The 23,752-nt window shown below is 37.7% G+C and overlaps 1 protein-coding gene across 1 annotated transcript in view; it reads left to right on the top strand.

Moving 5' to 3' along the window:
* itgbl1 (integrin, beta-like 1) overlaps nt 1-23,752 on the top strand; it is a 68,633-nt gene that overhangs the window by 7,836 nt on the left and 37,045 nt on the right. Inside the window, exons 3-5 of the mRNA XM_073845272.1 lie at nt 17,500-17,646; nt 20,111-20,233; nt 22,857-22,997. Of these exons, the coding sequence (XP_073701373.1) occupies nt 17,500-17,646; nt 20,111-20,233; nt 22,857-22,997 (411 nt within the window). The remainder of the gene's footprint in view (nt 1-17,499; nt 17,647-20,110; nt 20,234-22,856; nt 22,998-23,752) is intronic.

Raw genomic sequence — 23,752 nt, 5'->3', positions numbered from 1 at the left:
GCCAGGACAGATGTCTCCTCACACCCAGCCCAGCCTAGCACATAATCATTTCACGCTCTACAACGCAAAGCAGGAGAACAACAAGGGGAAATAATTACCTCACTGTCTTGTTTTATACAAAGCCGCTGTTTAACAGGCTAAGAGGGGGGAAAAAAAAGTCTTCACGATCAAGCTAGCACATAGAGGCCGTGGTTTACCAAAGGTTTGTGTGGATAAAAACATGTTCAAACTTCATAGCACGCTGATTAACAAAGGCCCTGCTGGGGATTGCGTCTTTTGCAATGCATGAAAAATCTTTCAGTTTTTGTGGTTGTTCCTTAATGAATTTTCTTAGATTGCACTGTGTTTGTCACAATGCAGTGTTAAACTTGTTAGATTAATTTCACGGTGCAGCCCTGTTTTATTTATTTTTTTATTTTCTTGGTTTGATATGTATAATTAGGCTGCATTTACACTAAAAGGTGTAGAAACAATTTTCTCTCAGAAATTGCCAGTAAATTTCACAAATAATTACAAAGAAACAGCAAGTAACACATTGGCTTAAATGTCAAATTTTGAAGTAGAAAGACTAAGCCTGACTTGCCAAAGACTATCCATCCTAAATTGTATGTGATATTAGTAATTGTCAACACTAGTATTTAGGGCAGATAGGGTGGATAGTATGCACATTGGGATGCAGGGCATAATAGTATTTTCTTGTAAAACATACTCTAATAATTTTAATTATTATTATTATTTTTTATTTTTTTTTGCATTCAAAATTTACTTGCTTGTTAGTTTTCTTTTGTTTAGTGATTTAAAGATGTTGACTTAAATGTTTGTTAAAGAAGACTCTTCTGCTTACCAAGCCTCCATTTATTTGATCTAAAGTACAGCAAAAACAGTAACATTTTGAAATATTTTTAATATTTAAAATAACTATTTGGATATATGTTAAAATGTAATTTATTTCTGTGATCAAAACTAAATTTTCAGCATCATTACTTCAGTAACTAGATGAGCCCCAGGGACAGATCATCAGAAAGAACTCCTACCCTAAACAGCCACCGGCACAAGGCCATGGGAACCAGATGAGTCCTCTCCAATTTGACTTTGCTGCAATATGGAACTTTTGCACTTTTATTGACATTTTATCTTATTATTTTAATACTGTAAGGTTGCTTTGACACAACTTGTATTGTAAAAAGCGCTGTATAAATAAACTTGACTTGACTTGACTTCAGTCTTCAGTGTCACGGTCTTTCAGAAATCATTCTAATATATATGATTTGCTGTCCAAGAAACATTATTATTAATTATCACTATTTAAAATAGCTGAGTACATTTTTTTCAGGATTCTTTGATGAATAGAAAGATGCAAAGATCAGCATTTATAAATTTAGGAGAAATTATAGAAATAGAAATTTCAGAACTTTCTATTAATCAAAGAAGACTGACAAAAAAATTAAAAAATTAAAAAATTTCTATTCGGCTGTTTTCAATAATAATAATAATAATAATAATTATATATATATATATATATAATTTTTTTTTTTTTTTAGCAGCAAATCGGAATATTAGAATGATTTCTGAAGGATCATGAGAATCACATGAATACATTTTTAAATATGTTATTTTAAATAGTAAAAATATTTCTAATTTTTACAGTTTCTTCTGTACTTTGGATCAAATAAATGCAGGCTTGGTGAGCAGAAGAGACATTTAAAATCTTTTGAATGGTGGTGCACAGAATGTAATGCTTTCCTTTCCATTCTCATGGATGATTTAGTGTCTTTAATTTGGTGTACACTGTTAATCGGAACAAGCTATTATACTCACTGTCCAATCATAGGTGTATAATTGCTGTCTTTGAAAGCACTATCACTTGCTGATTTTAATTTGATTTTCATTTGCATAGGTTAGTTGAGATGCTATGTAAGCTGAACTGAGTTAATATGAACAATTTTGCAATGATCATTGAAGTACCTTAATATTTTAGAAAAAGGAGCAAAAAGAATGCTGCTTCAATGTAAAAAAAAAATGCTAAACATAAATATATCTACTAAAATCAGTAAGTATTCTTGAGGCGGTAATATATGCATCCTGAAATTAACTGGATGCTCAGAGACAGAATTGCCTGCGATTCTAAGACAATGCTGTCTTTTCTTAGCCTGGAAAAATCCAGACCCTAATCTATTAAGATTATGGGTCTGGGATCTAGCAATGAAAACTGCCTAACTCGAGGGGCGGCACCAAGCGTGCATTTGAAACTCTACCTGCACGCAATTGGATAACGCCACGACCAATCACAACAATACAGGCTTAGCGACCAGCAGAGCTAAATGATGTTTCATTAACAAAGTTCAGGAGAAGCGCGTCAGATGCTTAGCGTAAACATCACAAGTCAATCAGCGCCATAGGTTTAAATACAGCTGACTCACCTCAATTCACTCGATGGTTTATCAGTAAACCTCCACCACCCCATCTCATCACTCCGAGTTCTCGCTACTCCTATTGGGGGGTAGCGTACTCTGGGTTCGGGCCACTCCCGAGCTCGGAGCCCTTCACCGGACAGCACGCCAAACATGCACTACTATTCTCCGGCTAATTATATGTAAGCGTGAACTCGTGAACTGATAGATTAAACTCTTGCCGTATCCAGTCGGCAAAACAGCAAAAACGTCCTTCTTGCAAAGGAACGATTCGAGTTTTCGGTTTTCGGTTTTCTGTTCCTCTTTTATATGGAAAGCCAAGTCTAACTCGTTCATTGTAGCGGCCAAAGCCGTTTCAAACAACTTGTTGTTCATCTGTAGCGACAGCGATCTTTCAAAGTTTACTATTTGATTCGGACGTCGCAGTGCTGTCATCATCAGTTTAGCTCGCCTCTGGCCCGCCTACATCAGATACACCGATTTGATTGGTTCCCACAATTGCTTACGTATTGCAGTAACCTGCATCATTGCTCGATGCCAGAGTGTCTTGCAGAGACAATTCAAATTGTGCTCTCACGAGACCTCTGGATTTCCAGGGTAGTCTTTTCTTGTTTCACAAAGCAAATTATTGTAATCAGAGTTTTACTCCTGGTCAGCCCATATTCCTATGTCAGTATTTAACATGGACAGCGCTGTCTGCAATAGGAACATCTATTAGCATCCGATGAGTCATTAATCTGCTCGCCGTCTACAATTTATCTGATGAGGACACACCGTCTATTAATACTATTCACAGCTGTTTAGAGTGAGTCATATGGCTCAGGGTGGATATGGCCGTCTTGGCCCATCAGCTTGGAGGGGGTAAATTATGCCCCTGGTTGCACAGAAGCCGGGACACAGTGGACAGCAAGGACCAAACTCTTCCTCCCACATATGGGTGGGTGGTTGTTAATATGTCAAAGTGATTGTCTCTACATGCAGGATCTAACTCTGGCATCAAATGACTTTTAAGAGAAACATGACTATGAATGTTAAGAACATATTAAATGGCAGTGAAAGAAGAAATTTTTTACTTTTTTGATTTGTTCATATTTTTAAAATACAGACATTACTGCCTTCTAAATACTGCTTATAGCTGAATTGAAATTGTTTAGAAATTGATGAAACTTGTTATTGAACTGAGCTAAAGCAAAACTGAATGGACATGAGCTAAATAATAGCACTGTCTTTTTTTTTAGCTGCTTTACAGAATCTGCATGGTCTCCCTAAATGAGTTGATTCTGCTATTTTCTGCTATTTTGATCTGTACATATAAAGTGCTATAGAAATAAGTCACTTGACTTGACTGTTGGTAATAATGGTCATATTCATTGTCAGTGCATACTTGTGTTCATATATTTTTATTTGATTGTATTTTACTTTATTATTTTAGCAATTAGCAAATGTCTTTCTCAAAATATGGCGAAAAATGTCTAAAAGATTTTAAATTCAACAAACCCCATAAAAGTGCATATTAATTCCCTTTTTATTTTTTACTCATTTCCCCCAAGGTTAAACACTTATGGGAGCCCGCTTCCACCTCTGAATAAAAAAAAAAAAAAGGTCTGTGAGTCTTTATCTCACAATTCTGACTTTTTTCTCGCAACGGTGAGTTTACATCTCGCAGTTCTGACTTTTTTCAGAATTATGTAATTATGTAATGCAAACTCTTCTAAAGTCCAGTTCCCTTCCGGAGGGAACTCTACGCTGCATCCTGGTGGACACTATGGGAACTGCCTCCAGCGTGACCGGCTCTGAAGCTCTTATAGAACAACGACAATGAACTTTGACATTGGCCGGCGCCAGCCTATGACATCATCACAAGGCGCCTACCAGTATAAAGGTGTGCTTGTGAATACATCAACCATCTTTTTGTCCTTCAGACTGACCTTGTTCTAAGCGTGAGTAGAATGATGATTCCTAGAGTAAACAGTTCGGGAAATGTACGAAATCCGTGTCAGAGAAATCTGACACCAGATGACGTACACAACCTGTTTGTTATGTGTTTGGGTAAAGAGCACGCGTGCTCTGTTCTTGAGAGTGCAGAGCGCGTTCATTGTGAGAGTTTCTCTCTAAGGAAACTCCGCTCTCGTTGTCCCTTTTCCCGAGGGAATTGGGACATTTATCTGCGGCGGTTACGAGCGGAGAGACGTGTAATCTCTCACGCTCGTCAGCCGCGGATGAGGGCGAGCTGCGGGCGAAGGATGTATTGTTTTCTGACATCCTTTGATACAGCAGCAAGTGCTCTACTGGTTTTAAGCCAGGTGAGCAGGATGTGGCTGTTAAGGGCGAAAAAGTTATTTTCTGAGCTCTCACAGCCTGCCTGCCCCGCGTATGATAAGCTGTTGTCTGTTATGAACCGCGCTGCGGCCTGCTTTGATCTGTGTTCAAAGCACGGGCAGGGGGAGATGGCTCATAGCAGTTTTTATGAGTAATCTTCCCTGGCCATGACAGACCAGTCCCCATGTGCATCCCATTCCTTCCTGATCTATATAATAAGATCGGGAGGGCATGGGATAAACCATATTCACGCACTCATCTATGTCAGCATGTTAGTTATGCTGGTACAGAGTGAGTGCGTGAGTATGGCGGGGCGTCGGTGCCATCGCCTGAGGATATGCTTGCTGTCTCTCGGCGGGAGTGGCGTCGACGCTGAGGGCATACGCGGCAGCGGGTCAGGCTGGTGCTGCCTGCACACAGTGGCAGTGTTGCGGGCGTACCAGGCTGATCTGCTGGAGGATAAAGACCTGGTCTTCATCCCCACCCAAAACACATCGGGGAGCCTGGCCCCTCCTGGCCTGCGGGCTGGAGGCAGGACCAGGCGGTTTGTGTGGCCACTCGAGACCCTCCTCCTGGGAGGAGTACTGTAGGTCTCAGAGGAGACGTGATGTGCGATGTAGGAGAGGGGATCGTAGGGAAACTATCCTCTCCCTTCTCCCTCACTATCGTTCGGCCACCTGTCCTTTTCTCCCCCATAAGACTCTGGGGCTAGGCTGACGTTAGATTGATAAACTCAATCCGTTGGCCTCGTACATGAACTGACATATATGTGGGTAAGTATATATGTTTAGTTATGTATTGTTTGTCTACCAGCTCCGCTTGGGTGAGACTTATTGTAGTATTCGAGCCCCCTATTGGGCTCTACTGCCCCCAAGTGTCGAGTGTAGCCAGGTCTCCCCTCGTGTTTATCCACTGTGTCGAGACCTCCACTTGTAATACTCCCATATGGGGTGAAGCGTTGTTAGGCTTCCTCGTTTCTCGAGTATCCTGAAGCCTCCACTATGCTGAGCTCGGCTTAGACTTTATTTATACATACGTATACATAGTTGAAGTGTTCTAGAAAGCCCTGTGAGCGTTGTTAGGCCTCTTCGAGCTGCAGGAGATAGCTCTGCTGAAGCCTCCGCTCCCTGAAACCCGGCTAAGTTCGTTACCCTTAGGCATGAGTGTAGTCAGGTCCCTTCCCTGTGTATCTTTGTATCATATAAGTGAGACCTCCACTCCTGAGAGTTTCGGTTCTAGGGCGAACAGAGCGTTGCTAGGCTTCCTCTCTGTGCAAGAGATGCTTTCTGCTGAAGCCTCCGCTCTCCTCAGACGCTTGAGTGTCGTTAGGTTAACACCTCCACTCCATATAGCTTTCTCAGTGGTCGAGTGTCGCAGGCTCCCTCTATTTGAGTGTTCTGTCTAGCCTCCGCTCCCCAGAGATGCAGGCCGTATACAGCTAGTAGGCATTTTCTATGCCTCGCTAACTATTTTGGTAGAGTGCTATCTACCACTCACCAAGACCAGGTGTTGTAGGCTCGTTTCCTTAGAAACAATTAAGAAGCCTCCACTGTACACAGCTCTGCTTCTAGCATGGAGCTTTCTGTGAGCCTTGTCACTTTCAAGCGTGGGGTGTAGTTAGGTCTCCCCTCCTCTAGAGGGTTCTCAGTTTGAGACCTCCACTCTGAAGAGCTTCCTTAAGGTTGAGCGTCGTTAGGCTACTACGCGCTCTAGAGAGCCGTCTTGCTGAAGCCTCCCCTCTCCAAAAGCTCCGCTTCTGGGCTATGCTATCGCCCGAAAAACATGTGGTGTTTCCCTCGCTATGCTCGGGCACCCCCTCAAACCCACGAGAGTGGTGATTACTCACACAAATTCTTGAGTATTCTCTAAAATCCACATGAGTGGTAAGTGCACTACTTAGGCACTTTTCTGAAATCCATACTTATGGTAAAGCCCCCCCCCCCCCCCTCCGTGTGCCGGGACCTTTTCTGAAATCCTATACGGTGTGGGACACGCAGGGAAATCCTCCGTTCCCATCTTTTGAGTTGGTTTCAAAACCTTTAAGTTTTCCAACTCCATTTGATAGCACAGTGTAACAGGTCTCCTCTCTGTCAGAGCCACAGTACTAAGACCTTCACTCTCACAGTTATGGCAGCGGTTAGGCCCCAGTGTGCCCCGCTGACCGTTTTTGGGGGAGTGCCAATTCTCCAAAAACCTAGTGTCGTAGGCTTCTCTCTCCAGAGATGCAATCTTGGAGCCTCCACTATACAGCTCTGCTTTCAGCATTAGAGCTCATCTGTGAGTCTTATAACTTTACCTCAAGCGTTGAGTGTAGTCAGGTCTCCCTTCCTTATAGGGTATGAACGAGACCTCCACTCTAAGAGTTTTCTGTAGGATTGAGCATCGTAGGCTTCCTCTCGCTCGACAGAGCCTTTTTGCCGAAGCCTCCCCTCTCCAAAAAGCTCCGCTTTCAGGCACTGCTACCGCCTAGAGATTGCAAGATGGTGATTTCCCTCGCTATGCCTGGGCACCTCCTCAAACCCACAAGAGTGGTGATTGCTCACGCATGTCTCTGAGCACTCTCTAAAATCCACATGAGTGGTAAGTGCACTACTTAGGCACTTTTCTGAAATCCATACTTATGGTAAAGGCCCCCCCTGTGTGCCGGGACCTTTTCTGAAATCCTATACGGTGTGGGTTACGCAGAGAAATCCTTCGTTCCCATCTTTTGAGTTGGTTCCAAAACCTCTAAGTTTTCCAACTCCAATCCAGGTAGCACTGCTAGCAGGATCGAGTGTAGTAGGCTCCCGCTTGCCTCCACTCTCCAGAGACTCCACTCAGGTAGTTTCGTTGGCTAGGCTTTTGAGCCTCACTGATTACCTCCAGTGTTGAGTGTAGCTAGGTCATGAGACCTCCACTCTTAGAGTCGTCCTCTGCTAAGCACAGAGTGTCGCCAGGCTCCCTCTCATTCAAGAGTTGACTAAAAGCCTCCACTCTCTAGACTCCACTCAGGGAGTTCCGTCGGATAGGCTATTCAGCCTCACGGGACACCTCCAGTGTTGAGTATAGTTAGGTCATGAGACCTCCACTCTTAGAGTCATCCTCTGCTAAGCACAGAGTGTCGCCAGGCTCCCTCTCATTCGAGAGTTGACTAAAAGCCTCCACTCTCTAGACTCCACTCAGGGAGTTCCGTCGGATAGGCTATTCAGCCTCACGGGACACCTCCAGTGTTGAGTATAGTTAGGTCATGAGATCTCCACTCTTAGAGTCATCCTCTGCTAAGCACAGAGTGTCGCCAGGCTCCCTCTCATTCGAGAGTTGACTAAAAGCCTCCACTCTCTAGACTCCACTCAGGGAGTTCCGTCGGATAGGCTATTCAGCCTCACGGGACACCTCCAGTGTTGAGTGTAGCTAGGTCATGAGACCTCCACTCTTAGAGTCGTCCTCTGCTAAACACAGAGTGTCGCCAGGCTTCCTCTCATTTGAGAGTTTGGCTAAGCCTCCGCTCTCCATAGTCTCCACTTAGGTGGTTCTATTGCTTAGGTTCTTGGAGCCTCATGAATCACCTCCAGTGTTGAGTGTAGTTAGGTCTCCGACCTCCACTCCCAGAGTTCCCCCGCAAGCACAGAGTGTTGCCAGGCTTCCTCTCGTCTTTCTGGAGCCTCCGCTCTTCAGAACCCCCGCTTAGTATGAAGGCTTAGTGATAAGCTTCACTACTTTCTGTAGCGGTGAGTGTAGTTAGGCCTACTCTCGCTTAGAAGAATCAGGCCTCCACTCCTTGGAGTTCCGTGCTTGGGTAGCCGAGCTAGCCATGACATCGGCCCAAGCGATTCTCGCTGGTAGTGGGGAGTGATGTTCCTTCTTGACTCCTCATTCAGTCAGTTGTTCACTTACTCCTCAGCATGGCGGCGTTGGTATAGACGTTCCCATAGTGTCCACCAGGACGCAGCGTAGAGTTCCCTCCGGAAGGGAACATCTAGGTTACGTATGTAACCCCGGTTCCCTGAGGACAGGGAACGGAGACGCTGCGTCTCGTAGCCATGCTTCGGGCCCCACTTACGTCTTCTTCAGACAAAAAGATGGTTGATGTATTCACAAGCACACCTTTATACTGGTGGGCGCCTTGTGATGATGTCATAAGCTGGCGCCGGCCAATGTCAAAGTTCATTGTCGTTGTTCTATAAGAGCTTCGGAGCCGGTCACGCTGGAGGCAGTTCCCATAGTGTCCACCAGGACGCAGCGTCTCGTTCCCTGTCCTCAGGGAACGTCTAGGTTACGAAGGTAACCCACGTTCCCCGAAGGAGGGAACGGAGACGTTACATTGAGATCCCAATGTAACGTCGAAGTGATTCGACTGAAGGGGTAACATCTAGGTTACGAAGGTAACCCACGTTCCCCGAAGGAGGGAACGGAGACGTTACATTGGGATCTCAATGTAACGTCGAAGTGATTCGACTGAAGGGGTAACCGGGGTTACATACGTAACCTAGACGTTCTGAGTGGGGAAAAAAACTGGTATGTATATCTCACAATTCTGACTTAACTCTCAATTCTGAGAAAAAAGTCAGAATTGCGACTTTACTTTTCAGAATTACAAGTTTATAACTCAAATTCTAACTTAATTCTGAGAAAAAGTGAGAATTGCAACTTTATTTCTCAGAATATCAAGCAATACTTGCTGTATACTCGCAACTGCAAGTTTATATTAAGCAATTCTGAGAAAAAAAGTAAGAATTGCAAATTTGTAAACTCAGAATTGTTCTACAATCTAGTAATTCTGACTTAAATTTCTCAGAATCCCGAGTTAATCTCACAATTCTGATTTAATAATTCTCAATTCTGAGAAAAAGTCAGATTTGCGACTTTATTTCTCAGAATTCCGAGTTTATATCTCACAATTCTGATTTAGCTCTCAATTCTAAGAAAAAAAAAATCTGATTTGTGAGTTTATTCCTGAGAATTGAGAATTTATCTTACAGTTATGACTTAACTCTCAATTCTGAGAAAAAAGGCAGAATTGCGACATTATTTGTCAAATAGCGAGTTTATATCTCACAATTCTGACTTAACTCAATTCTGAGAAAAAGTCAGAACTGCAAATTTGTAAACTCTGAATTGTTCTTATCTCAAAATTCTGACTTTTTTTCCGCAGAATTCCGAGTTAATCTCACAATTGACTTAACTCTCATTTCTGAGAAAAAGGGCAGAATTGTGACTATTTCTCAAAATTGCGTGTTTATATCTCTCAATTCTCAGAAAAAGTCAGATTTGTGAGTTTATTTCTCAGAATTGCGAGTTTATAAGTCAGAATTGTGAGATATAAACATGCAATTTGGAGAAATAAAGTCACAATTCTGCCTTTTTTTATCAGAAATGAGAATTAAGTTAAGTCAATTGTGAAATTAACTCGGAATTCTGAGAAATGAAGTCAGAATTGCGAGATTGCAACATATAACCTTTTCTTAGAATTGCGTGATATAAACTCACAATTTTGCGAAAAAGTCAGAATTGCGAGTTTATATCTCACAATTCTGACTTAACATCTCTCAATTCTGAGAAAGTCAGAATTGCTCATTTTTAAATTATTGTTCATATCTCGCAATTCTGACTTTTTCTAAAAATTGTGAGTTTATATCATGCAATTCTGAGAAAAAAGAATTGCGAGAAAAAAAGTCAGAACTGCAATTACCTTTTTGATTTTTTTAAATTCATAGCAGAAATGGGCCTCCATAAACATTAGTTCTGTTTAACAAGTGTGCAAAAAAGGACAACTGTCCTTTTATTTAATGTCACTGGTGTTTTCGATGTTAAAAACAGGTCATTTGAAAATGCCTTAAAGGTCAAATATGGTTCCTCTAAAAAGAAGTTCAGATGACGATACCCTGCCACACTGAAAGCGTTATTCTGTAAAGATCGGTTATGTCTGAAACCGTGCCAGTCACACTGCTATAACAACCTGCCTGATGTAGTGATGAGGAATGCCTTCTTTTTAAAAGATCACATCATAGCCAAGTCTAAAATAGCCAGGCTCATATCTTAACATTTGCAATACCAATTTGCTTTTAATCTATAGGGCACAAGATAGATGTATCTTCCATTTGGTATTAGCATAAATCTTGCCTTTCCCTCCAGATTGGCTATAAAACACTGAATGTTTGTGACAAGCAGCCAAGACTCCCTGTAATGAGTACAGGAGCAGAACAAGGCTATTGTTAAGGACTGATGGATAGCCCTTGAAGACGACATCAAATTTACATGATGGATTAGCGCAGGGAGTGATTGAAGATGACACTTCAGGATGTGGCTAAAGGAGCTGAGTTTACAATAACAGGATATATTTGTAGCATACTTTGTCTGCCTTTCTTTTTTTTTTTGTGCACATCCATTTTCATCTGGAGTCAAGAATAATGATAGCAATCATAACAATGCATGCATATTAAAGAGACGAAAGAGGAGGAGCCAGACGAGAAAGAGAGTGTAGTGGTTTGTAATAAGTAGAATTACTTGTATTTTCTTTGTGTGTGAGCTTTGTGGAAAATTCTACTCTACTTTATATTGCACTTTATATTGTCATTATTCACTAGGCTACACACAATCGCCTATAGAAATAAGTGGTGGAGCTGTGGAACTGCAGGACAGACTTTGATTACATGGTATTAAACCCATTTCTGTCTGTCCAAGAGTTCCATGGTGTGAGAAGCATTAAAGTGAATTATACTGACCCCGACTGTGGTTGCACAGACCTGCAGAACTTCATGACCCAACCTAACCTAAGCCAGACACATTCAATTCTGTTCCTGGAGGGCCACATCCCAGAAAGTTAAGTTTAAAGCCTAATTTAACACGTCAGAACCAACTAATCAAGGTCTTGTGGATTACTGTATTTTTACATGAAGATGTGTTTGATTAGGGTTAGAATTAAACTCTGCGGGTTGTGGATTTGAATATCCCTGAACTAAATTTTTGTAATGTTCATATTCATTGTCAGTGCATACTTGTACTCATATATTTTTTATTTTATTGTATTTTACTTTATTATTTTATTCATTAGCAAGGTCTCAAAATATGGTGAAAAATATGTCAAATAGATTTCAAATATTAATAATTTTGCATATCCCCCCATAAATTTGCATATCAATTCCATTTTTATTTTTTACTCGTTTTCCCCAAGGGATTTTCCACATTTACGGAAGTCGGTTTCCACCACTGAATAAAAAATAAAGAAGGCTGTTTTTATCTCACAATTCTGACTTTTTTTTCTCAATTGTGAGCTTACATCTCGCAATTGACTTTTTTCTCAGAATTGCATAATACAAACTTGCAATTCTCACTTTTTCTCAGAATTGTCAGATATAAACTCGCAATTGCGAATTTTAGGCCCGATTTCATAGACTGGGCTTAGCCTAAGCAAGGATTAGGCCATAGACATTTAAGTAATTTTTATAAATGTACCTTAGAAAAAAAAAACATTAGTGTGCATCTTGAGACAAAACAAAGGCACTGATGTATTTTAAGGGCAGTCAGTACAGGTTTCAGATTTACATTTTAGTCTAGGACTAGGCTTAAGCCTTGTCTGTGAAACCGGTGAATAAAGTCAGAATTGCGAGATATAAACTTACAAACTCAGAATTGCAATTGCAAGAAATAGCGTCAGAATTCAGTTTTTTTTTTTTTTTGTATCTCGCAATTCTGACTTTTCAAAACTGAGTTTACAGTGGCATGTGAACGTTTAGGAACCCCTTGCAGAATCTGTGAAAATGTGAATAATTTTAACAAAATAAGAGAGATCACACAAAATGCATGTTATTTGTGATTCAGTACTGTCCTGAGTAAGATATTTTACATGAACGATGTTTACATATAGTCCACAAGACAAAAAAACAAAAACAAAAAATAAAAAAGCCCCTTCAAAAGTTTGGGAACCCTTAGTTCTTAATACTGTGTGTGGTTACCTGAATGATTTATGACTGTTTTTTATTTTGTGATGGTTGTTCCTTGTCTCTTGTTTGTTTTTAAAATTTATACTGAGCACTGTTCTTCAGAAAAATCCTCCAGGTCCTGCAGATTCTTCAGTTTTCCGCATCTTTTGCATTGTGTTTCTTTCTGGAGCATTAGTGAATGTTTGAACCTTTTTTAATAGTTGTGTTTGAGTCCCTCAATTGTCCTCAGTGTGAAAAGACGGATCTCAAAGCCATACAGTCACTGCTGGAAAGGTTTCAAATATGCAAAAGATGCTGGAAAACTGAAGAATCCTCAGGACCTGGAGGATTTTTCTGAAGAACAGTGCTCAGTTGAACTGTTCAGAACAAACAAGAGACTCATGAACAACCATCACAAAACAAACCACAGTAAAAGATCAGTCATAGATCATCTAGGTAACAAAGGGTTCCCAAACTTTTAAAAGGGATTATTTTAATAATTTTAGTTATTTTTAGTCTTGTGAACTATATGTAAACATCTTTTTATGTAAAATATCTTACTCAGGACAGTACTAAATAAAAAATAACAGGCATTTTGTATGATCTCTCTTATTTTGTTAATATTATTCACATTTTCACAGATTCTGCAAGGTTCCCAAACTTTCGCATGCCACTGTATATCACGCATTACTTAGTGTATACTCACAACTGCAAGTTTATATCACGCAATTCTGAGAAAAAAAGCCAGAATTGCACGTTTGTATCTTGCAATTCTGACTTTATAACTCGCAATTCTGAGAAAAAAGTCAAAATTGTGAATTTTATATCTTGGAATTCTGACTTTCTCAGAACTGCATAATACAAACTCACAATTCTGACTTTTTTCTCAGAATTGTCAGATATAAACTCACAACTGCGAGTTATAAAGTCAGAATTGCAAGATATAAACTTGCAAATTCAGATTTTGTGTAATTGTTTTTTATTTAATTTAATTTAATTCCAATAATGCACCTCCACAAAACATATTGGGTCATGCTTTTTAAACTTTTTTATTGTTTTTAAGGGGGTGTCAAGCAATCTGATTCATTTGGCTAGCTTCTATCGTATGGCACATGAATTAGCGCCAAAATACTATAGAACACAGTCATTGACGTCAGCAACAAAACATATGGGAAATGTTTTCTTCTCCCTTTTAACACTTCATACGCCTATTCATTTTGCTTTGTTAACAATAAGCAATTTTATGGCTTGTGCATCATTTAGCAAATGGAACAAAGCATTTTCACAGGCATTAATGCCTAAACCCATTCAGTTGAGACACGACCCAGTGATTTGGTTTGACTTGAGCATTTTTCATTAGTTGAATTATAACAACTGTAAAAATAAAATATTCCTACACTGATCAGGAAGCACGCCTCTTTTGTGCAATTGTATAATTCCTGTGGAGTGGAAGTGAACCATAAGGAATCTTCAGCAACTTTAGCTGTGAAAAGCACACACGTGTGAAACACACAACTCCGATCCTCCTCTCTGTCAGGGTTTCCTAGGTAAGCATGCATACATGGAGGGTGTTAATGTCTTTCACATCACCCTGGCCTTCACCCCTCCCAACCTCCAAACACCTTACAAATGTGTTACTAATCACAAAATCGATCTCATAGTGTGCTCTTTGACTCCTCCGACATCATACACAGCAAATTTCTGGAGTTCGAAAATCAGGAGTTAGGCAAAAAAGTGTGAAAGAGTTAAATTTTTGGAGTTTATTTTTTAACTTTCACTACATTTTGTGTTACGGGATACTCCCTGGCTGTGTTGTTTTTCGGAGTTCATTCATTGGTGTTCAGGAGCACGTTTTAACACTAACGTTACATCAGTAGCGCGCCATTACACAAGCCTGGTTCTGCCACACGAAGGACTGATGAAGTTGTCTACTTCGTCATGAGGTAGGTAAAAAACTAATTCCAAAATGTTCTTTATCTTCTGACAGACAGCTGATTACATAGCTGTTACGTTATCTACTGTGTACTGACGCCAATAACCGCGGCGAACTTTGTGTTTAATGAATCTCCGATGCAAAACATGGCTGTTTTGAGCGGACTTTTTTTCCCGATGTGAACAAGCTAATATTTGCTTACGTCTTTCTGTTCACCTTATTTTTGTAAACGAGTGTTTTTCTGTCAAATTTAAGTTGTGACTCGCTCAAGAAACATTCTGTTAAGCTTCCATAATGTGATGCCGACGAGACGAGGTAATATCTAGCTATGTCAGTAAACTGAAGTGTCTAAGTCTAACTTTACCCTGGCTAAAAACGATCATAGTTTGAGCCATGAACGTGTAAAGTTATGCCTGCAATGTTTTGAGTCGTAACGGCTAACGTTACAAATGTTTTAGTAGTGACTCGTGACCTATGAGAGTTCGTGGCTTTCATATTAAACATTTTGCATTTTCAATCACAATAACATTAGAGGTTATTTTAAATTACATGTTTTCTCTTCATAGTCAGGATGTTGACAGAAGTGCAGGATGGAGTGAAGTAGTAAAACTGGACGAAATTTGTTTCTCAGATTTTCTCAATTCAGGTGAGTTATATGTTTAGAGTAAGTGACTGTAATTTTATGATTTAGTTTGTAAATAACATGTTGTTGATGTTATTGTGTAGTCCAGCAGAAGTTTTTGATACCAGATAAAACAACACTGAAAATCACAGATGACCAGGGCTCAGCTGATGTACTACATGTTTTCTTGATTCTTGGATGTCAAAGGACTGGTAAGTATTAAAAAATATTTCAAAATGTTATTGAAAAAAAAAATATATTGTTACATTTGTCTGAAAGATTATCTTTTTTTTTTTTTTTAGATTTGCAAGAATTATCACGGATGCTTGGAATGGTGGTTGCTACAAGGTTCCTGGAAAAATTGAACACTTGGAAAGTAATTGAGGCCAAGAAGATCAATTTTGAAGAGGCAACATATCATCTGGTGAAAAGGTTTGTTTAGACAACACTATTCTATTCCAAATATTTAGCTTGAATTAATTCACTTCCAGAACAAAAACTTACAGATAATTTACCCCTTTGTCATTCAAGATGTTCATGTCTTTCTTTCATCAGTCATAAAGAAATTGTGTTTTTTGAGGAAAGCATTGCAGGATTTTTCTCAACATAGTGGATTTCTGTGGTGCTTAACGTATTGAATACATTTATATTTAGACAGTTTTTAATCTCAAATGCTGGTCTTGTCTACCTCTGTGATGCACATGCATACTCTGTGCACTCTGGTTCAATGAAATTGAGATGGTTATTTTTTCGACGTACCCTAACTGTCTTGAAACCAGAGTGCACATAGTATGTATGCTCAATGCACAGCTAGACAAGACGAGCATTTGTGGTTAAAACGTGTACAAATATGAATTTATTAATGAAAGTAACACATTGTTTTGCTAGATAAGACCCTTCTTCCCCGGCTGGATGGTTTAGAGCCATTTGAAGTTGCATTGAAACTGCAATTCTGAAATTCAAACTCGCATGCACCATTGAAGTTCACTATATGGAGAGAAATGCTGTGAAATGAATGTTTTTCTTAAAAAAAAATTTCTTTGTGACTGAAGAAAGAAAAGAAAGACATGAACCTCTTGGATGACAAACGGGTGAGTAAATTATCTGTATTTTTTGTTCTGGAAGTGGACTCTTCCTTTAATGCCTATTGTTTATAAAGGGATGTTTATCTTGTGTTTCAGTCATGCCAAAGTCTTGATGACCATCACCTGGCCACTAAAGAAAACCCTCAGCCATATCTTCTTGCCTCAGGGACATCAAAAGCACAGGTTTCCACCTTTTACATCGTCTTGGACAGAGAAGTTTCGCCTTGTCAGTCATGTAAATCCTTGGGTATTGTTGAAGAGCTGTTCAAGTAAAGTAAAGTATCATGATGCTCTGTCCAGCCTGTACATATTTTTTTTTACAGACAAATGTATATTATATTGATAGGTACAACTGAAGTCAAAGAACTGAGAGCAAGGCAGTTGAACAAGCAGTAATTTTCTTATTTAAGCAAAATGTTAAGTTCTGTCCTCTGTGCTCCATCCTTCAGCTTTCAGCTTTGTTTTTATTCAGGCGCCTCAAACTAATTCATGGAATGTATTCTGGTATCACTGTGGAGTTGTTTCTTGTTACTTCATCTGATGTATATCTACCTCTGGTTACACAATACTACTGCACTATTTTATAATCATTCAGGCTTGATTTTATATAATGCAATGATGTGTTGTTGACTATGCTGTATACAATTTTACTAAACATTTCTTGTTGGCACTGCAGACATGCATTAAATGTAAATGTTTTGCTGTTAGGTTTTACAGTATTTTATGACAGCAGTTAATTTCAAAGTGTTTACATGCATGGAATTTCTAAATCCAATCTATGTATTTCCTGAAATAAAAGCAGCAAGTTGAGAGTATGGCTTTCAGTGTTGTCATTTCCACATAAAACATATTGTGTTAACCCTAAAAAGTGTTTTTAACACTGGTTAAAGAGTTTAAATTATAATTAACAAAATTTTAGAGTTAAAATTACTCTCCAAATGATTAATATTTTAACTCCAGAAAGTGTTAAAATTTAACTCTGAGAAAGTGTTAAAAATTCAACTCCAAGAGCGGAGTTATTTTAACTCTGCGCTGGAGTCTATTTGATGGTCACGCATGTACACTCAGATTGAGTTGATTTTAACTACCAGGGAGTTTATTCCAAAGACCAGAATTTGCTGTGTATCATTTGTTATCAACCCATTTACTTTAACAGTGTGGGTCTGTCGCATAACCGCATGTTACTCAAAACAATCAATAACTGTATTCTGTTTGTGTGTGTCCAATGCAGATAATGGGATTTGCAAATGTGGAAAGTGTTTCTGTGATGACAACTGGTTTGGGGAATCCTGTCAGTACCAGGAGGAATGTTCACTCTCCAGCAAAAGCAGTAAAGACCTCTGCCGCAATGCCCAGGGTGTAGTTTGCTCCAATGCAGGTAAGGTGTTTGATATTTGGTATGGCATGGAGGCCTATAAATAATAGAACTAAAAGTCAAAATATTGCATGCAGTTGTCCAAACATTCTTTCTGGGTGGTCTAGAAAATAACAGCCTGCTTGTATTTTACACCTCGCCCCAAACCCTGTACTTAACCCTTGCACTGACCTGAACATTAACTTTAAATGATGTGTCTGTATGTTGTTAGCAGGGGGCCCAGCTGGTTGCAGATATGCCTGCTATGTGTCACTATATCATTAGAACATGTGTGAACGTGAAAATGCTGTGTATAGGGATAGGGCAAAATCCAGAATTTGAGAATTAGCTGTTGTTGTTTTTTTTGTTCACACTTCCATTTGAAACGGAACGACAAGAAGAGAATTTACTGAATTTTATTTTGTAACAATATTAATTTTAAGTTTTTTTATTCCTATATACATAATTTGTTTTCTTTAACTATTATTATTATTATATTGAGAAAATCAAAGTTAATTTATAATATGTAATAAAACTTGTATATAAACTTTAACTTTCATTTAAAATAATATGTTTCTTAAATTGATTGATTGAACTTAAATTGATATGAATTCATTTATTTTAAAATATGAATATTTTTATATTTCTTTTTTAATGATAGTATGCATATAGAAAATTCATGTACAATTAAATTAAAATATAATTTATATATATATATATATATATATATATATATATTTCAAATTAATATTAATTAATTATTAATTAAACACATTTCTGTAGGTGAATTTTTTTTTTATATAACAATTCTGAAAGGAGTAATGTTTTTTTAGTTTAAATTTAAATTAATATATTGAATTTAATTTAAATTGATATGAATTGATTTATTTTATAATACATATTGAAATTGTCAATATTTCTTTTTATATGTAATAATTCAGCTAGAGATTTTTTTTAAAATCTAAATTAATATATTTATTTTAATTTAAATGGATATAAATTCATTCCTTTTAAAATACACACTTCTGTAAGTGAAATTTTCAATATGTGACCCTGGACCACAAAACCAGTCTTAAGTCGCTGGGGTATATTTGTAGCAATAGCCAAAAATACATTGTATGGGTCAAAATTATTGATTTTTCTTTTATGTCAAAAATCATTAGGATATTAAGTAAAGATCATGTTCCATGAAGATTTTTTGTAAAATTCCTACTATAAATATATCAAAATGTAATTTTTGATTAGTAATATGCATTGTTAAGAGCTCAATTTGGACAACTTTAAAGGTGATTTTCTCAGTATTTTGATTTTTTTGCACCCTTAGATTCCAGATTTTCCAATAGATGTATCTCGGCCAAATATTGTCCTATCCTAACAAACCATATATCAATAGAAAGCTTATTTATTGAGCTTTCATATGATGTATACATCTCAGTTTTGTAAAATTTTACCTTATGACTGGTTTTGTGGTCCAGGGTCACATATTTCTATTTATATAATTTAATAATTCTGAGAGGGGAGATTAATATATTTAATTAAACTTAAATTGATATTAATTCATTTATTTTATAATACACATTTCTGTAGATGAATTTTTCAATATTTATTTTTATATAATGTAATAATTCTGAGGGGGATTTTTTTTGTGATAATATGTATATAGACAATTCATACACAATTCAATTAATTTTCTTTTATATAATGTTACAATTTTGAGAATGGAAATGTTTTTTTATTTTAATTATAGGCTAATTTAAATTAATATATTTAATTTAAATTGCTATGAATTAATTTTTTTAAAAATACACATTTTTGTAGCTGACATTTTTTAATATTTCTTTTTCAATGTAATGACAGGGATTTTTCAATATTTTTTTTCATATAATGTAATAATTCTGAAGGAGAAAATGTTTATTTTTTTTGTTTAAATTGATATGAATGAATTCCTTTTAAAATACACATTTCTGTAGATGAATTTTTTTATATATCTCTTTATATAATGTAATGAGGGAGATACGTTTAATGAGCACATGCATATAGAGAATTCATAGACAATTTAATTAATTTTTTTAATTAATTAAGTTAATATACTTAATTTAATTTTAATTGATACAAATTAATTTATTCATTTCTGTAGGCAAAACTTTCAATATTTTTGTAATACAATGTAATAATTCTGAAGGAGAAAATGTTTTTTTTTTTTTTTATGTATACAGACAATTCATACCTAAATATGAATCAAATTATTAGAATTTTATTCTGCCAACTGCATCTGGTTTGCTGGCTCATTTCAAATTCTAGAAATTCACAGTTCATTCTCTGTTAAATTCTGAATTGCATGCAATTTTACGGTGTATACAGCCTTAGGTCAGGTGTGTTTGTGTGAGTCGATGAGTGTGTAGAAGTGTGTTTGCTGCTGTGTGGTGCTGTGGAGCAGCGTGACAGCATGAGATCTGTGGGTTTTGACATTGATGTGTCTGGCCGACAGGCACCTGTCACTGCGGCAGCTGCATGTGCCGTAATCCCGATGGGAAGGGCCTGATCAGCGGACGCTACTGCGAGTGTGACGACAGCGAGTGTTTGGATGAAGACTCCGGAGAAGTGTGTGGAGGTATGATCACAGAGTGATCTGCAATGAATTAAAATGCATCTTGTATGAATTTATGTCTGAATTATACTCTATTGGATAACAAAACATAAAAATCCGAATGGCATCTGCTTTGTTTTGCTTACTCATCTTTGCTGAAACACTCAATATTGTAGCTGTAGCAATGGAAGTTACAATCTTTTTAGTTCGAGGCATTAGGAACATGCAAGCACATTAGATGACCAGCTTGTAACATATAGATATAGATTTATAAAAATCTGATATATGTTTTGTGTTGTTTAAGCTAAACGATTGAAAAGTATCACACCACTGTTTTCTTAAAGGGGTCATAGCATGAAAAATCAAATTTGCCTTGATCTTTTGACATATAAGAGATCTTTGTACCATTAAAACATCCTTCAAATTTCACAGCTTAAAATGTCCTCCTCATTACAAACAAAGCACTTTTTTTAGCTCCAAAGATTGCTCATTTGGATACTGTAGGATTTATGTCACACTGGCAAATATACATATTTGCATATGATTGCCTCCAGAGCAAGACGCCCATGAGTAGTTATACATCATCTCAACATAGGCCCTGCCCACTGGAATTCAGTTGCTTAATGCAAGCATCGCATTAAAAGCAAATAGAACCAGAGATGGTCGTATTATTGAGAGATAATATCATTGGAGAAAGCGTTACGGTCAACTTGGATCACCGGTGCCTTAATAACCAATCATATTAGAGCCTTGATGTCATTGAATTTCATTCAGACTTGTGCGACAGTAAATCAGCATTTACAGATACTACATAAAACATAATTTTTTATGATTAGCCATAGGCTGTCGACTGATTAAATGATAAGCCATTTCCTCACATCAGCTGTTTATTTAGTTGGCATTCATTAAAAAAAATGGCCGCTGGTCTCCTTCCCGATCGTCAAAGCGGAAGCATTAGCATTAGCCGTTATGCTTTTTTGGCTAAATGTTACAGTTTTGCTTTCCATTGGCTTTGATGGAACCCATTATAATCACTGGCGCTGTTTACAGTGGATACGGTACACAAATGCCCATTCAATCTGTGACACAGGCCAAGGGTTTTCAAACTGGGGTTCGTGACGCAAAGCCAGGGGGTGCGCAAAATAATTTGCTATACCATTTAAATAATGTCTTGTTCTTATCTGACAGATATATTTTTCCACTGATATAAGGAATGCAAGTGTTCGCGGCAGCGCCCCCTTCACGCACGCTACATATCAGTTCTAGCATTATAAACTTGACATCGCAGCCTCATCATCTTCAAACTAAATGAGACAATTAACATACAAAAGGTATTTGGTGACGCAGTTTAACGTGTCTGTTAACTCCAGTATGTAGGTTCGTCATGCCATGGTGTTTTTCCAAACACTTTTTTTGCATATGTGAAGGATGCTGTTAGTTATGGAAGCCCCGACTTTTTTTCTTAGAATTGTGAGATATAAATTTGCAATTCTGAGAAATAAGTCGCAATTGCGTGATGTAAACTTGCACTTGCTAATTATAAAGTTAGAATTGTGAGATATAAACTCGCAATTCTGTGAACATATAAGTCTTTTTTTCTTCTCAGAACTGGACTTTATAACTTGTAATTGCGAGATTATATCTCACAATACTGAGAGAAAAGGTCAGAATTGCGAGATGTAAACTTGAAATTCAGAGAAAAAAAGTCTGAATTTTGTGAGATAAAATGAATTTTTATTTTTTATTCAGTGACGGAAATGGACTTCCATAGTTAGTAAATATTCAGACACCATTTGGACCAATAAAACAATCTTATGTTCATTACTCCCACCCACATTAAACTTTAGCCTTAAACACAGTTATATTTATGAGGGGGTCCTTGGCTCCAAAAAGTTTGAAAACCCCTGACAAATCCAATTTTTTTTTTTTTGCTCACATGTGACTGAGATTTGTTTTTCTGATGAAAGTGTGAACAGCACAAACCACATGGAATCTGAACTTTTCAATTTCGATTTGTGCCACTTCCATATGTGGTACTGATCTGATACAGGTCAGATGTTTTGCAGTGCGACCGCAGTCTAAACATGCATTCATGCAACTTTTACATCACTCTAGATCAACATTAGTCACAATTCTGTACTTATTGGAATTTCGCCCTTTATGACATCTAGGGTCATACTTGGGAAAAAAAACTTTCTGAAACTTATATGAAGGAGTATCTTTGGCACAGAAATACTCATACGTCATATGTCTAGCTTTTGGTCATGTTTAGCACGAGAATCCAACTCTTTAGCAGTGTAAAGGCAGAATGCATAAAATAGCATTTAACATCTCCTTTAGAATTTTGTTAGATTTCTCTAAAAACAAGACTTGTAATTTTCCTTTAACTTATATATGTACAAAAAATACATAAAATAAAAATGAAAGAATTTTTTTAATTACTAGATTCATTTTAAACGAGCATACGGTTTTTACTACCATGATTATATGTAAAATATATCCTTCACAATTATTGACATCCTAATTCACTTAACGTCATTGCCATACCTGCATGTTGTCAACGATAATGATGACATATTTTTTAAAAAAATCTTAAAACTCTGAAACTGAATTTCTCTCTTCCCTCTCCCTGTGTTCGTGGTTGCAGGCCATGGAAAGTGTTACTGTGGAAACTGTTACTGCTCGGCTGGTTGGCATGGAGATAAATGTGAATTCCAGTGTGACATCAGCCCATGGGAGAGTAAGCGGAGATGCACATCTCCAGATGGCAAGATCTGCAGCAACAGAGGTCTGTCTTTGTGCAAGCATTTACCTTACTCTGACATAACCAATATTTCCTATCACCCTTTAACTTTAACTAGTAATAGATTCACATAGGTTATCCTTAATGCTACTGCAGGGGCATCTAAATCAAATTAGAATTTTATTTGAGGGGCTTTTCACAGAGAATCTCCACAGGAATAAGTCTAATTGTCCCATATCAGCTGTATACAGCAAAAATAATTTCACCCTGACAAGCACAAATGAGAGTGGGACAATGCATTCTCCATTAAGATACATCAGGCTGCCAAAAAAGCTTTGGCTGTCATATTGCCGATGAACCTCCAGGGAGCTTCTCTGAAATTGATTACAGCAAAAGGGTGAAGTGGTACACAGCATAAACTCAACCTCACATCTGAACCACTGTCTGTGGTTAAGTAATCTGCCCGCAAACCGTATCCACTCATCAGATGCAACCATGCTGGTTTTCTGCATCAAAAGCTTTCTAAAAACAAAAGCATTTTACCAGTAGTTACACTTTCCAATAGAGTATACAATCCCTTAGGCATACTTATCCATACATTTGACCAGGCATGTATTATTATCAACATATGTCCTGTTTGTTCTGTTAACAGAAATTAAGCTACCATTGCACCACAAAAGTGCCCTTAGTTCCAGTGGTGAAAGATATCCATTATTTTTGGGCTCTTTTAAGCAATCCAGCCTCATTTTCTGTATTTTATATTCTGTTTATACCCTTCAATTATACGTTCTGCCCTGTGA

This window comes from Garra rufa, chromosome 8 (assembly GCF_049309525.1).
Source record: "Garra rufa chromosome 8, GarRuf1.0, whole genome shotgun sequence".
NCBI classification, from domain to species: Eukaryota; Metazoa; Chordata; class Actinopteri; order Cypriniformes; family Cyprinidae; genus Garra; species Garra rufa.
This window is presented reverse-complemented; position numbering and strand designations above follow the sequence as displayed.